This window comes from Aethalodelphis obliquidens, unplaced genomic scaffold, assembly GCF_003676395.1.
Source record: "Aethalodelphis obliquidens isolate GAN/ISIS:26980383/991018 unplaced genomic scaffold, ASM367639v1 scaffold42, whole genome shotgun sequence".
In the NCBI taxonomy this organism is placed as follows: domain Eukaryota; kingdom Metazoa; phylum Chordata; class Mammalia; order Artiodactyla; family Delphinidae; genus Aethalodelphis; species Aethalodelphis obliquidens.
The window spans coordinates 7,660,920-7,676,292 of record NW_020837986.1 but is presented as its reverse complement, the minus strand read 5'-3'; the positions used below and the strand labels follow the sequence as shown (position 1 = coordinate 7,676,292).

The following is a 15,373-nucleotide window of genomic DNA, read 5'->3' as shown; positions in this document are numbered from 1 at the left end:
GGAGCTTCACCGTGGGCTCCCAGAAAGAAGATTCTGAGCAGACTGGTCACTTGTCTCTTCTCAAATACTGCCTGGAAGTATGTCCCCTTGGTATTCTTATATTATACATGGGGGACTTCAGCTCTTGAATATCTGGGGTAAAAAGAGTTTTTTCTTTTCTTAAGATCTACTGCTCTTGAAAAAGAAGTTCCTGTCATCTTCATCCACCCTTTAAACACTGGATTATTCCGGATTAAAATTCAAGGAGCCACTGGAAAATTTAACATGGTCATCCCTCTTGTGGATGGGATGATTGTCAGTAGGCGAGCACTCGGTAAGCTTCATATGTGGCTGAAGGATTGAATTTTCTTTTCATTTCTTTTTTTTAAAATAAATTTATTTATTTGTTTATTTTTGGCTATGTTGGGTCTTCGTGGCTGTGCGTGGGCTTTCTCTAGTTGCAGCAAGCAGGGGCCACTCTTCATTGCGGTGAGTGGGCTTCTCACTGCGGTAGCTTCTCTTGTTGCGGAGCACAGGCTGTAGGCTCGTGGGCTTCAGTAGTTGTGGCACACGGCCTCAGTAGTTGTGGCTCACGGGCTCTAGAGCACAGGCTCAGTAGTTGTGGCGCACCGGCTTAGTTGCTCCACGGCATGTGGGATCTTCCCGGACCAGGGATCAAACTCGTGTCCCCTGCATTGGCAGGCGGATTCTTAACCACTGCGCCACCAGGGAAGTCCCATTGAGTTTTCTATTTTTTTTTTTTATTTAACATTTTCATGAACCAAAAAGAAGCATAAATAAGGAAATGATGATATTACTTAGTAGGTCCCACATGTGGAAAATCCTGTGGCTCTTTTTAAAAGGAAGCATGTTTGGTTCTGTTTTGAAGTGTGCTTAATCTGCTAAGTAGGAGCACAGCTGTAATTCACAAACTTCCAGTGCTGGAAAAGGAGCATAGTCGTTTACACTGCAGGGCAGGAAATGGGTTGTCAGGCTAGATTTTGATTTTGTTTTTCCATGTCATCCTGTGTTTCTTCTGACAGTTTTATCTTAGTAGAGCTCTGTCTCTCTGGGGACAAGGAGTTTTGCAAATGGAATGAAGTAGTTTGAGTTTGCAGAGAATAGTTCACTTGAATACTGATAGTTCACCTAGCTGACTAAAACCCTCTGTTTTCAAGGTTTTCTGGTGAGGCAGACTGTAATTAACATTTGTAGAAGAAAGAGACTGGAAAGTGACTCCTACAGTCCACCACATGTCCGCCGGAAACAGAAGATCACCGACATTGTCAACAAGTACCGGAACAAGCAGTTGGAGCCAGAGTTTTATACTTCACTTTTTCAGGAGGTTGGACTCAAGAACTGTAGTTCTTAGACCACTGTCTGTCGAGGACTATTGAACTCTAGTTTGGAGCTATAATATCAAAGCAAAACAATTTGATAGGTGATCACTGTAACAATAAAACAAATCACTCCCCAAGAGCTTACTGTTTAATCACCAGAATAGAAGAGACACATTATAAACCCATCTGAGAGAAGACTTTTCGGCTTTTTAGTGAAATGGGCTCCCAGACACAATCATATTCCTGCTGGTAATGATGATATACGTTTTAGCCATAAACTTTCTTTTAAAAGTGACAATTTTAGTTAAATATAAGCCTTTTGAGGAGAAAGGCTTTTATGCATCTCAGTTAAACATGTGCATTGGTAGTTTCAAATTTGCAAATTAGAAGTTGAAGATAGTTTTATACCTCACTTTTTAGGAGGTTGTGTTCAAAAGTAAAATCTGTCTCAGAATCTTCTAGGACATTTAAAGACTCGTGTTGATAGCATGGAGGAGAAGGAAGGAAACCTCAACTTTCTGCTCACTCGTAGGTCCATTTGTCATCCAGCTCTCATCCAAATGTCAAACTGACGGAAAAGAACTTAAGTGTTTTTTGCTCAGATAAGAAGTCTGAGATTAAAATATTTCATAGTTTTTCTCCACACTTCAGAAAGTTATCTCATCACTGCAAAGGTCTGTCTGAAGGCCTCAGTTTCTGGGCAGCCCAGGAACAGATCTAAAATGGAAGCATGGCCCAGTCCTTTAATGAGGATACAAATGGAGTTTGTGGAGTTAAGTTAGAAGACAGCTGTGATGCCTCCACTCTCTCCATTATTGTCTAGCTCCGTGACATTATGACAGGTTAACCATTTGTAATTCCTTGGTAATTTCTTGGTTGAATATTAAGAAATATAAATTCACAGCAAAGGTTAAACATTATTTGGTTTCATCCATTGTCTCATTTCAGGACCAAGCAGGAAACTGCAGTAGTTTATGAAGGATTCTAATTTGGGGTTCAGGAAATAGCCTCTCAACGCTACTAATTCAGATCTCTCCCAGAGAGCTACTAGATTTCATCATAATTGACAAACATTAGTGACCACCTCCTTGGGTGGCTGCTTTTAGGAATGGCTGTTGTCATATTTTCTGGACTTTGCCGGCTGAAGGCACAACAAATCCCTGCCCGGGTTTTTGAAATACTTCTGTTACCTCGCTGCTACTTTTCTGCCAGGGATAAATGTTTTGAGGTGGCCAGACCCAGAACATCCTTACAAGGATTCCTGTTACAGTGCTAGAGTATACACTGCTCATTTCTCCTATTCTTATGTACTTTCTTCTTTATTAAGATTATTTTATGTTAAGAAAATAAGTGACATTTAAAAGTCCAAAGAGGAGTGATCACAGTTGTATAAGGGGTGATTTCCCACTTGAACTCTGATGTCAGTAGATTCTGTAGGTCAGGCCTACAACGGTCTGTTTGGTTTGATGTTTTGGTAGTTTAATTAGAGGGTGGGGAATAGTATAGGACCTAATTCCCTGTGCAGATATTTCTATTCCAGAAGTTCATGTTGATATCTATGAGCAAGAAACGGCATAGCAGCTCTTGGTTTTAAATTTGCCGTACCTTTTTCTTCGTGTTTGTTTTAAGCTCAGGTAAAGGTAACCTCCTCCTTCTATGACTCCAGTTTCCATTCAGGGTATAATATTATTCAGTAATTGATTTTCTTTTTAATCTGGGCAATAAATTGATGTTTCCAGATGGTAGCATGGGGGAGGGGGTTGTATGATTAGCGCGTTCTACCCTAAAAATGTTTTAGTAGCTCAGCAGGTGTAAAGTGAGGTTTAACAACTTTCATGGAAATTCCAGATTGACATTTCATGGGAAAAAATGAGCACTTGTTCTGATGGATGTGGACAAAGAAGGCTATAAATTAACGTGCAACTTATAACATTCCAGAGGTTAAAAATAACTGATGCAGGTGTACCTCTTCAGTGTGACTCTTCAGATAACACTTTTTACCTTTGGCATAGTTCTGCTGTCAGCAAAATGTACGGTGGTGTGTGTGTTGGGGTGGCCTTCCTGATGCTTCAGTTTGCTCTAATTTCTGACAACTCTTTGTAATTCTAATGGCTTTGATAAGTCAGTGAACAACCATGTTGAATGCATTTATGATCTGGAAGACTTTGTGGGCTCCCAGGGAAGGAGGGATGGATTTAGGACTGTGCTGCTCCCAGAGACGTGAAACCCCAGTGTGCACAGCACAGACGGAGTATGGGGCACACATACCTCGTCAGGTGCCGACTCCTGCTCAAAATCACATCTACCTAAAAAGGGAGTGTGGTGGGGACCCTTGGACCTTTCACTATTGTGGGTTTGAGTTCATGGTCACTAAATTCTCTCAACTGCCTTTGTAAAAGTCACTTTGAGTACAGTAATGCCAGAGGAGCATATTTAGTCTCTAATAATAATCTTTAGTAGTCCACTTGATAAATTTGCTAACATGGGTTCAGAACCTTTGGGGGGAAGCCAGGACCACTTCGGTCTTTGGCTTAAACAGTTTAGTTGCTGCATGTGACAGGTGCACCAGGGTGTGGATGAGTGTGGCATTTGTTGACAAGGAAAGCATTACCCAGGGGACAGAGGCAGGTAGCCCCTCGTAGTCCCTTCTCACATTTGGGGGGTAGGGGCTCTCTCCCCCTCTCTGATTGGGAGCATTGAGGACAGAGGAGGGCTTTTGCCTTTTCCTGTTCAGCCGGCTCTCTTTTGTCAGTGCTTCCTCCTAAGACCCCCTCCTGTCCGTTGGCCCTTTGACCTGGATAGTTACATGGTGGTTTGACTGCCTCCCGTCCTGGCAATATATACACACATGCATGCATGCTGTCCTCCATTTCCAGGTCTTCAGGTCCCCTGAGGCCACCCATTTTCCTCTGGACTCATTTATAAAAATAAAATACCTACATCTTTGGCCAGTGATGTCAGTTCCTACAGGTTTTGTGTGTGAGGGCTTCATGAATGGTTACTTCCTGCATACACTGAGGAAGCATTTGTCAGACTCTGCAGAGTGATTTTTAGAGAAGCAGTGTCTTCAAGAGTATTTATTTATATTGGAAGGTGGAATTTTACCCAAAGAAAGTGGGAGTCAGCCTTGCTCAAAGACATGTAGATGGTAAAAATGTATCGGAGGTAATTTGACACTCCTGCTGGTAGTTCTCCATTCAGCATTTTTAAACCCCTTCAGGTTATATCTTCCTAAAAAGAATTGATTTATATGTTTACATGAAATGGTAAGTTGCGTTAGGTGGTCTGTTTTAGGGATTTCCATGACAGCCTCTTTTCCCGAGATGGAGAGATTGGAGGTAATCCACCCGTTCAATGTGGAATCAAACTGTGGGTTCTCAGTAGCTAAAGAAGCCATGTACTGTATAGTGTTTTTCTCGGAGTATCAACTCATGTTTTTCAGATGCTTTTCTTTTTTTAATGGTGAGGGAAAGGTATAATTTGGGATTCCACAGTGCCTTGCATACAGTAGGCGCCCAATAAATATTTGTTGAAGCAAACCAAGTTTCCCAAGTCCTTGTCTCTTGCAGTGACCAAGAACATCTTTCTCCTCTGAAGGGCTTGGCAGTTGTGGCTAAAAAATAAGCAGTATCATTATTTGCTTGAAATCATATACACAATTTGTATGAATTTTGGTATGTTGCCAAGACATGATCTTTTTCTTATTGTATTTTCTGTAAATATTTCTGGCACTGAACTGTAAAGTAAAGGCGAAATGTAAATATGAAGGTGTCCTGTGTACCCTCGCCTCCTGTGTTTCCTCTTCGTCAGTTAGGGAAGAAGGCCCAGAGGCTTGTTTGTATTTATGCAGCCCCTTTGTCCAGAAGAAACCCATGGAATATTGAATGTAATACATTTAGTCAATTAAATTTTAAGGAGATTCTTATCTAAAAATGTCATGTGTGCTTTTGGTTTGATTCTGGCATGGGTGTTCTTCATAATTTAGATCAGTAGGTTTTCACCCTGGTTTTGTAGAGTATCATGAAATACTCAAAATTTGATAAATTTAAAAAGAAAATTATTTGGCCTTCTATGCTGGAAGGAGCTTGTGTAACTAAAGCACTGCCAACAGAGGCCCACCTTACAGAGGCTAGCAGTTGCTGAGCGGCTGGCTGGCTCTCTGTGTCCTGGGAACACAGAAATGCCAGCTGAGCTCCCTGCCTGCAGAAGATCTGAGCTCTGCCAGGGCTGGCCAGTCAGGAAAGCAGAGATGCAGGGGGAGGTCCTCCCACTGCCCACTGTAGGGTCTTGGCTGCAGAAGGTTCCATGGGGCCAGATTAACACCTAATGCCTAGGTCACACGTGGCGGGGGGGGCGGGTGGTACCACTTGAGCAAACAGCTGTGGTGCATGACTCTGCCAAGAGCCACCCCTCCAGCCTGGCACTGACTCCACGTGACAATGCGTGGCCCCCCAAAGTGCAACTGGAAGCCCGGGCTGCGAGTTGCCTCCCCTCAGGTGTGTGTCCACACTTGCTTGCCTCCTCACCACAGGACCTGCTGCTGGGTTCCGGTGGCCGGGGGAGCTTAGCCCTGGGCTGACTGCACGGTGGCCCTGTTTTGGGGTCTGTGTTCGAGCCTTTCTCAGCTGTGCTGCTCAGCTCTTTCTGACCCCAGCCCCTTCAGAACGCAGTGCCAGGGGACCTCCCTGGTGGTCCAGTGGCTAAGACTCCGTGCTCCCAATGCATGAGGCTCGGGTTCGATCCCTGGTCAGGGAACTGGATCCTGCGTGCCGCAACGAAGAGTTCGCATGCTGCAACTAAAGATCCTGCGTGCCACAATTACGACCGGCACAGCCAAAAACGAACAAACAAAAAACAGTGCCAAGAAATCACCCCAACCCAGACCGCCCAGCTCTTGGTCTTGGCCCCCGGGCCCTGAGTGGCACAGCTTGCCAGGCTACCGTGTTTCATGGGTGCACATTCTAATACCATCTGCCCTGACCCTCCTCTGCTGGGGGCTTGGGTCATTCCACAGCTGGGCTAAGACTCCCTTTAAACACACTGGCCCTCCAAACCCCAGCTGTCCCCGCCCCCATTTTTACTGTGGCTGGACCCCTCTTACTCTTCTCGCTGGGCCAGTGTCTTCCTCTAAGGGGGTCCTTCCACTCCATGTCTCCCCTAGGTCTACCACCCACTTCCTACAGCGGCTCCCCCAGCCTGGAACTGGGTCTGCCTGACTTTCCAACCTGTGCTCCATGAGATGCCGTGGTCTGAAAACCAAGTCGGCCTCAGACTGGTTGCCCATCGACGTGCGGCGTCCAAGCCTCACCCCCTGGAGGTTCTGACTCTCCAGAGCAGGGTGAGCACGCCAATCGGCATGTCTCATAAGTACCGTCCAGCCCCCTCCGCCCCTCTGCTGGCAGTGGCTGAGGCAGGTGGGCCAGTTGGAGAATACCACGCTTCCGCCTTCCTCCCCTCCATAAGCAGCAGCTGCTCTTCGTGTGGACTTCCCGCACCCACCAGGCTCCCAGCCTGGCCAGAGTCTCTCTCCAGCTTAGGGGCTGTCAGGCCCTGGGAGGTCCAGCGCCTTCTTCCTGTCGTGGGACCTGACGCGGAGATTTACTGACTACTCCATAATGAAAGAATGACAGAGGCGAGGGGGAGAGAGAAGCTCAGCATTTGGGGGTGTCTTGCCCATTTGGGAGATAAAGGAACAAGGTTCAAGTCTTAGAAGCTCTTCACTGAAAACCCTAATAAGGAGAGATGCAGAAGCTTCCAGATTAAATAACAGTCATTTACTGAGGGCCTTGCTGGCTCCAGAAGGAATATGTGACCTCAGATACATGAACACCCACCCGGGGGCAATTTGTATCCACTTTACTAACTTTTAGCAGCTTGGCGAGGTAAGGATTATTTCTATTCTACAGGAGGGTCGGGGAGGTGTCACGTGAACCCACAGCATCTTACAAGGATTCAAACCCAGGCCAGGAAGCCTGAGCTTTTGTTCTCAGTCAAACTGTCCCACTGTCCCCAGTTTCTTCCCACTCGTCCAAAACAGCTCTCTCTTCAGCTGCCTGAAGGACCTTGTGGTTTCCTTATTACGTCACCCGTTCAGTCACAGTTGGGCTGAGAGCGGAGCGTGGCCCGGCCCGCCAGGTCCCCAGGGCAGGCCTGCCGGCCCAGCCCAGGCCAGCCTGGCCTAGCCACACACGCACCATGAAGTACCCTCTGGTGCCGCTGGTGAACGAGCTGACGTTTTCTTTCCTGGTGTTCTGGCTCTGTCTGCCCGTGGCTTTGCTGTTGTTCTTGCTGATCGTCTGGCTATACTTCTTACTCAGCCAAGGTGAGCTGCCCAGGCCCGGGCCCTAATCCTGGAGGCTGGGCAGGGCGTGGGATATGCTGGGAGTCCCCACACAACTGCCGAGAGAGGGGCGTCCTTCAGGCAGAGGGGTTTCCTGCTGGCTCCGGGAAAGCATGGACTTGGTAGTCTACCGTTTCTTAACCTGGAGTCCCAGAGTGAATCCTGAGTTTGGAAAACAATGTGTACGTGTGCACATCTGGCCCTTCAGGGGCCACTGCTAGCATATAAGGTCTTTGGTACATATGAAAGTATTGTGAATGTGATTGCGAATTTAGTTAAGATATTCTAGATAGAAGATAAAACGGTTTATTACTTTTGCGCTATAATATAAATATATTTGTGGTAAAATAAACTTGGAGCAGAAATGTACTTGGAATTGGTTATCGTGTATACAAAATTCATATTATTTCTGAAGAAGCAGTAGTCATGTACCACCGGTAATAGAAGCTATTATTATCAAAATGTGTATGTAAACTCTCTCTCTATATATATACAGAATAGTGGAACTATAATTTTTGTGTGAAATATGGTGTCAAATGTAAAATGTATGTTTCAGCATGGCAGTAAATGCTTTCTGTTTTTGTGACCAATCATTAATTTAGAAGGAATTGAATCTTTATAATAAATAAATAAATACACATACAAAAAGGTGTCCCTTCAGGGCCACAGCTAGCACATAAGGTCTTTGGTACAAATCAGAAAGAGGTGGCCCCTCTGGGCAGATGAATTAGTAAAAGACGTCCCTTCCTGTGAATGCAGCCAGGGCACAAGGCTTGGTGAGCAGAGCGTGGGCTGGCTTTCAGCCCCTCTCGGCCCTCAGCCCTGTGCTTTTGCAGTCAGCAACCAGCTTGATGGGTACAGCAGCCTTCAGCATTTAGCAGGTGCCCAGAGACCACTCACACAGTTTCCTGCCCAGACCGCACATCAGGGAGGATCTGGGTTTCTGTGGGACACAGGATCACAGAAGCTGACCGACACCTGTCCTGAACTCAGCATGCCACCCAGAGGAGTGGGAGGCAGGGCGAAGCAGGCCTGAGGGAGGCTGGGAGCGGTGGGCCGGTGGGGACGGGGGACGGCCTGGCCACGTGGCAGGAATGACACTCTGCTCCTCAGGTGTCCCGTCTCCCCCGGCACTCCCATCACCTAGGGGCCTCTTCCTGGGGACTGCTTGACCTCCCACCTCCCGCTCAGCAGCCCCATGACCTTTGACCACCTGCGCAGGGAGGGCACTGAGTGTGCTGCCAGCCCTGCTCAGATGGTGCTCAGACAAGCTGAGCAGTTCACCCCCAACTTGCCCCATAATCTCACATGTAGGGGCCGGCAATTGTGCAATTGTTACGAGTTCATGGCGAGAGCTTCCAGAAAATGTTTGTTTACCAGGGTGGACGGCAGCCCTCCCTGAGGGCCAGTGTTGGGTAGAAGGCAGAGCCCTTGCCTGCAGTGGCTATAAAATCCCGTTTCTCCAGAGTCTAGGGGATGTGGGCCCGGGTTTCAGCTTTGCCCCTTAATCGTTCATAACAATAGCTTTTTTGAACACTGTGCTAGGCCTGTGCTAAACACCTGGTGTACCTTATTTCATTTAATCCTCAGACTAACCCTGTGAGATAATCCTTATCATACAAGTGAGGAAACTGAGGTTTGGAGAGAAGTTACCTGTCCAAGGCCACACCCTTAAGAGTGCCGACTGACCAGTGTCTCACCTGGGCTCTGACACCTACCAGCTGTGGGACTTGGGGCGAATCCTCTCTGAGCCCCAGTTTTCTCACCTACAAAATGGAGATAATAACGGTCCCTACCCTTTGGGGCTGTGGAGAGATGCATGTCAGGGGCCGGATACCTGTACACACATGGCACATAGCAGGTGTTTGGAAGCTGAGAAATAATCCAGGCAGTGTCGGTTTTGTCAAGGTAGGAGGAAGTGTAGGCGTAGCTTTGGATGGGTTTTCTGGAAGGTGGGACACCTTCCCTGAGGTCCAAGGCACTACCCTCCTCCAGCAATTCATTCTCCTTGGAGGCCCATCTCTAAGCCATCCACAACCTGCCCTGTCTGACCCCGCTCTCAGACTTTCTCCTGAGAGGCTGTTTACCCACTGACATCTCACACGGCAGTTTGAAACAGGTCCTTTTGTTGATTTTGCATTGAAGAGAAACTGTCCTTAAAGTGAGGCAAGCAGCCCTTCCTCAGGGTCCCCGTCTTCTTGGGAATCTCAGTATTTCTGTGTTCTGTCTTTGTGCTGAGAATTGGCTCAAACCCAGGGTCTGGACCTGCCAGGGATTGGGGGGCTGGGGCTCGGGACACCCTGGCCTGGGGTTTTCTCTTCTGCCATGGATCTCTGGATTGGAATCAGTCTGGCCTGGAATCCAGTATGAACAGCCGTCAAGAGGAGCTCTGATTCCCCCCTCCCCACCCCCACCTGGCCTGGCTCAGCAGGGCGGTTTCAGAGCCCAGAAGGGAGAAGGTTGAGCAGCAAGTGCCACGTGGCCCACGAGGACGTGAGGATGCCAATGCGCTTTTCCAAGTGGAGGCTGGAGCAAGTGGGGGGGAGGGGGGAGCTGCCTGGTGAGATGGGTACAGAGGCAAGAAAAGATGGTTGGCAGCTGAGCCCTGGAGACGCTGGCCAGGGAGGGCAGTGTTGATCCCCAGCCTGACATAGGAAGGGAGGATGAAGCCTCCGAATTCCCTGCCTTCGGACAAGGGCCCCCATGGAACTGCATGGGACTGTGGAGCCGGGACCTGCTTTTGCGTCCAGCACTGCCACCTCCCAGCGGCAGGAAAACCTACACGTGTTATTAGATGGGTACCTGAGCTTGCTAACATGGCATATCTCGGGAAGGCAAGGTAAGAAAAGAGGGAGAAGGGGGAGATTATTGTTTTTCTGAGTATGCTCAAGTTGTTTCACTGGTTACAGAGAAGTAGAGGAGGTTGAAGACAGCCCCTCAGATTTCAGACCAAGAAAAGGCCGAGGGGGTTTCCTGGTGGTCTAGTGGTTAGGATTCGGTGCTTTCACCGCCGGGGCCTGGGTTTGATCCCTGGTGGGGGGCTTTGGTGGGTGAAGGGGGCGTTCTTTTTTTTAAAAAAGGGATTCTACCATATACTTCTCTGCAACTTTCTTGTAATATACCATAGACATCCAACAAGTTACAAGATACAGATCTAATGCGGGTGTTTTGCAAGCCTCATGACATGCCACACGTGAGTGTGCCACACTTCATCACCCAGACCTCTCATGATGGACACACACATGGTTTCCAGGGTATTTTAGTGTGTGTGTGCGCGTGTGTGTTTCACCATAAAACAGTGCTGTAAGGGAAACCATTGGACACATATACTCAGACATTTGTTAATGAATGAACTGGTGGATGGATGGATGGACAGGTGGGTAGGTGGGCTTGTGTCTCCTTGGTGACCCCTCCTGGGCCATGCTCAATACAGGTAGGTCATTTGCTCACCCCTAGGGTCCTTCCTCTTCTAGAAGATGGATGTGTCATGGGCCAACCTTCTTTCTTGGTCCCAGCTCACCCTTCAAGGCCCTAAAGTCTTCCTGAGGTCTTGGGGCTGTCTCATCTGCCATGCTTCTGCCTTGGCCCCCTGGCCTCAGATAAGGCTGCAGGGGATGCCTGGGCCCTGCAGGGGGCTCCTTTAGCATCGAAAATAGGAGCTAGGATGTGACCACTGAAGAGGCCTTGTCTTGTCCCTCCACAGATTCAGAGGAAAATGACTCAGATGTTTGCTTTGACTGGGAGCCCTGGAGCAAATTCCCCGCCAAGTTTTGCCAGAAGACGTTGCATAGCCAAGAGGAGGAGAGGCCCTGCTAGTGAGGCTATTCTGCCAGGTGAGGCCCCTCTAAGAGGTGGGGGACTGGAAACAGGAGCCTCAGGGCCTGCCCAAAGCCTAGGGCGGCTGCCATGTTGGAGCTCTGCTCCCTCTACCATGTTGGAAATCTTGCTGTCTCTGCCATGTCAGAGAACCTTCTGCCTTATTGTGTGGGAGACCTGTTCTTGCCACGTTAGAGGACCAGTCACCTCTGCCGTGAAGAGTTTCTTTACAAAGGCCCCCCCTACCCATTATCTCTGTGACCTCACCTCCGATCACCCTCCTTAGGGTCTTTGCACTGGCTGTTCCCTCTGCCTGGAACCCTTCTCCCCACACATACCTCACCTCGAAGGGTGCTGCTCAAATGTCACTTTTTCAGTGACAACCACCCTCCTTAATACTGTAATCTTTTCCCCACTCTGGCTCTGCTCTGTTTTTTTTTTGCCATAGCACTTACTACCCATGACGTGCTCGATAATTGATGTCTCCAAAACATGCACAGCAATGCCTGACACACGATGGAGGCGCCATAGATATTTGTAAAAGGAAGGAGAAAGACGTGATAACAATAGTAACTAATAATAATGGCTGATATTCATTGAGTGTTTAATAGGTACCAGAGCCCGTGCTAAACGTTCACAAGCTCATTTACGGAAGTCCTATGAAGAAGATATTATTTTTATCTTCATTTTACAGATGGGAATTCAGAGTGTCAGTGCAGTTAAATAATGTGCCCAAGTATCAGAGCTCTACCCTCACTGAACAGCGAGGACACCTCATCCATCCCAGTGGGATTAAATGCCATTTCTATGCCAGTGACTCCAAATGTATCTCACTCTAATCTCCCTTCTGAGCTCTATTATCTGTCCCCTCCATGCCTTTTCATGGCTAGAATGGGATTCTTAATTCCCTTTGCTACCCAACAAAGCAAAACACAGCACCCGATCTTCTGCCAGCTGGTCCGCATCTCCATGAACAGCATTGCCGTTGGTTGGTCTAGTTGCTTGAGCCGCGAGCCTGGGAGTCATCCGTCATGCCTTTCTTTTCCTCCCACCCACGTCCAGTCCATCAGCAAGTCCTAAATGCCATCTCTCATGCATCCACTTCTCTCTGTCCCCAGGGCCACCATGGCCTGCCCTACCCCAGGGTCTGTCTGTATGTCTCACTCTTGGAGCCCCTGCCTGTCCGAGTGGAGAAAGGAGGTGGTGGTGAGAAGCAGGGACCCTCACTTAACCTCAGTCACACTGACCTTGTCAGGTCATGACCTTGACAGTTGAAAAAGGAAGTTGAGGGCCCTTTCCTCAGAAAAACACACACCTGGACACGCACTCAGAGTTTTGTGCTCAGGGCCAGGTTCACAGGTTGTCACCTGTGCGGTTCCACAAGGTCACATGTTCAGAAGAGCCTCATGCTTCGTTTAATGTTCTGCTGTCACTGTCTTGAAATTCTTAATTTTTTTTTTTTTTTTGGCTGTGCCACGTGGCTTGTGGGATCTTAGTTCCACAACCAGGGATCGAACCCTGGCCCTCGGCAGTGAAAGCCCAGAGTCCTAACCACTGAACCACAAGGGAATTCCCTTGAAATTCTTAGTTTTTGAACAAGGGGACCCACATTGTTCATTTTTTTAATGGGCCCCACAAATCACATAGCCCGTACTGTTTGTGTACAATTAATGGGGTAAGAAAAGGAGATATTCGGACTCTGATATAGAGCCCTTCCTGCCCCATCGTGGTTCTGTCTCCCTCTTACTCTTTCATCTCATTGTCACCCTAGATCCAATGTTCCACTGCTTCCCAGCCTGGTTTTCCCAGAGTCAGCGGGGCTGCAGCAGCGGCCGAGGTGGATGGGAGACTTGCCGGGGAGGGGAGAGGACTTTGGTGAGTGAGCTGCTCCCCAGGGACCCCCGACTCGTCTCCTCCACTGATGGACACACGAACGCCTCCAGAGACCCGGCTCTTCTCCGTTACAGACCACCTCCCAGTCCCCCCAGGGAGGAGCCTGAGCCTGTGAAGACAGTATAAGCTGGCCCTTGGGGAGAAGCTGCCGACTGAACTCAGAGGCCCGTGAGGGCAGGCCCCAGAGAAACCTGCTGGGCCTGACCAAGTCCACTCACTTGACAAGCTGTGCAGCCCGGGCCCAGCCCTGGTACCACCTTGAGCCATCCTGACCTTTGGGAATCTCTTTCCCACCTGTTCAAAGGGCTGGGGGATCTTGCTCTGAACTTCTGTTTTCTAATTCAAACTCACTGTATGTGAAATCAAGCTCAAAATCACTCATCCTTTTTTTTTGACCATGCCACGCAACTTGCAGGATCTTAGTTCCCTGACCAGGGATTGAACCCTGGGTCCCCGGCAGTGAAAGTGCCGAGTCCTAACCGCTGGACCACCAGGGAATTCCCTCAAACTGACTCCTTGATTAGTCTTCAGGTTGATTTTAATAACAAATATTAATTTTATAACTATGTACATTATCTGCCATTTGCCTAGTTACAATAGGAAGAGCTCACCTTTAGTGGGTGCTTACTGTGTGCTAGGTGCTTCACTATGCATTTTTTATACACATGATTGTTTTTTCTTTTTTTTTTTTGCCACGTTGGGTCTTCATTGCTCCACACGGGCTTTCTCTAGTTGCGGCGAGCGTGGGCTACACCTCGTTGCGGTGCACAGGCTTCTCATTGCGGTGGCTTCTCTTGTTGTGGAACACAGGCTCTAGGCACGCAGGCTTCAGTAGTTGTGGCACATGGGTTCATTAGTTGTGGCTTGCGGGCTCTAGAGCGCAGGCTCAGTAGTTGTGGCTCACGGGCTTGGTTGCTCCGCAGCATGTGGGCTCTTCCCGGACCAGGGCTCGAACCCATGTCCCCTGCATTGGCAGGCGGATTCTTAACCAATGCACCACCAGGGAAGTCCCACATGATGGTTTTTAATGCTCACAAGCATTCTGTGAGGTAGGGTCTTTGGTTATTCCTGGTTTACAGATGGGGAAACTGAGGCTCAGAGTGGTCAAGCAACTTGCTCAGAGTCACACGGGTAGGATTGGGATTTGAACCTGGACCCTGACTCTAGCGCCTGGTCCCTGTTCCACTGTGCCAGTTCTTCTCTAGGTTGGGGTGTTGGAGGAGAATATGGAGGAGACACAATGTTCTGACCTTTCAAGAAACCCCCTGTCCCTGTACCCCCGCTGGCTACGGGCAAGCAGCAGGGTTGATGGGCTGGAGAAGGGGACAGGCCCTCTCAGGGATCACCTGGGTGTCATCTTTGTGTCCCTTCTTTCTTTCTCACCCCACATCCCACCAGCCACCGTAAGACTTCTAAACAAAGGCAAGAGAATGAGTCTGAATTATTAGCGCCTGAATTATTAGCTAGTCTCCTGGACCTTGTTCTCTCTGGCTCTGCTTTTTTCTGCCCTATTAGAGCAATCCATCCAAAACACAAATCGGAGCATGTCTCTCCCCACCACCCCTATCTTTCTCCCTCTCTCTCTCTGTCTCTGTGTGTCTCTGTGTGTGTGTGTGTGTGTGTGTGTGTGTCTCACACACACACACACACACACACACACACACGCCCCTTTCTCCCCACACGCTTTGTCACGAGCTTCTGTCAGTGCTGTGCTTTCTGGGGGCTTTCCTGGCATCGAATAAACGCTTTTAATAACAAAAAGCTCCCCTTTGGCTGAAGCTCCCCCCGCCGCTGGCTTTGTCTGACATTTTCTCCAACTGCCCTGCTCCATGCAATGTACCATTTAGTGCCCCTGCCCCTTTGCTGTCTGTAGGGGGCTGCTGGGGCATCGTTCAGCTTCCTGCTGACCCAGAAAAGCCACCAAGCTCCCCCCGACCGTCCACCACCCGCCCCCAGCCATTCTGGAGGAGCCAGAGGAGCCTCCTGGGGCGAGCTCAGGCCTTGA

The 15,373-nt window shown here is 48.7% G+C and overlaps 2 protein-coding genes across 4 annotated transcripts in view; both read left to right on the top strand.

Moving 5' to 3' along the window:
- Window positions 1-5,162, top strand: part of RALGAPB (Ral GTPase activating protein non-catalytic subunit beta) — a 100,180-nt gene extending 95,018 nt beyond the window's left edge. For all 3 annotated transcript variants that reach the window (XM_027078316.1, XM_027078314.1, XM_027078315.1), the window contains exons 29-30: window positions 165-313; window positions 1,158-5,162. In XM_027078316.1, coding sequence (XP_026934117.1) covers window positions 165-313; window positions 1,158-1,351 — 343 coding nt within the window. In that variant the 3' untranslated portion in view covers window positions 1,352-5,162. The remainder of the gene's footprint in view (window positions 1-164; window positions 314-1,157) is intronic.
- Window positions 5,163-7,209: 2,047 nt separating this feature from the next.
- ADIG (adipogenin) lies at window positions 7,210-14,135 on the top strand. Its single transcript, XM_027078313.1, has 3 exons — window positions 7,210-7,641; window positions 11,363-11,492; window positions 13,247-14,135. Exons 1-2 carry the CDS (start codon window positions 7,515-7,517, stop codon window positions 11,473-11,475), a joined length of 240 nt encoding a protein of 79 aa, XP_026934114.1. The 5' UTR covers window positions 7,210-7,514; the 3' UTR covers window positions 11,476-11,492; window positions 13,247-14,135.
- Window positions 14,136-15,373: the final 1,238 nt, after the last annotated feature.

Bases quoted from the DNA above. Each gene is read 5' to 3' on its own strand.
- ADIG (XM_027078313.1), top strand. From the start codon at position 7,515: ATGAAGTACCCTCTGGTGCCGCTGGTGAACGAGCTGACGTTTTCTTTC. The intron at 7,642-11,362 runs GTGAGCTGCCCA...GTCCCTCCACAG, and splicing joins ATACTTCTTACTCAGCCAAG to ATTCAGAGGAAAATGACTCA.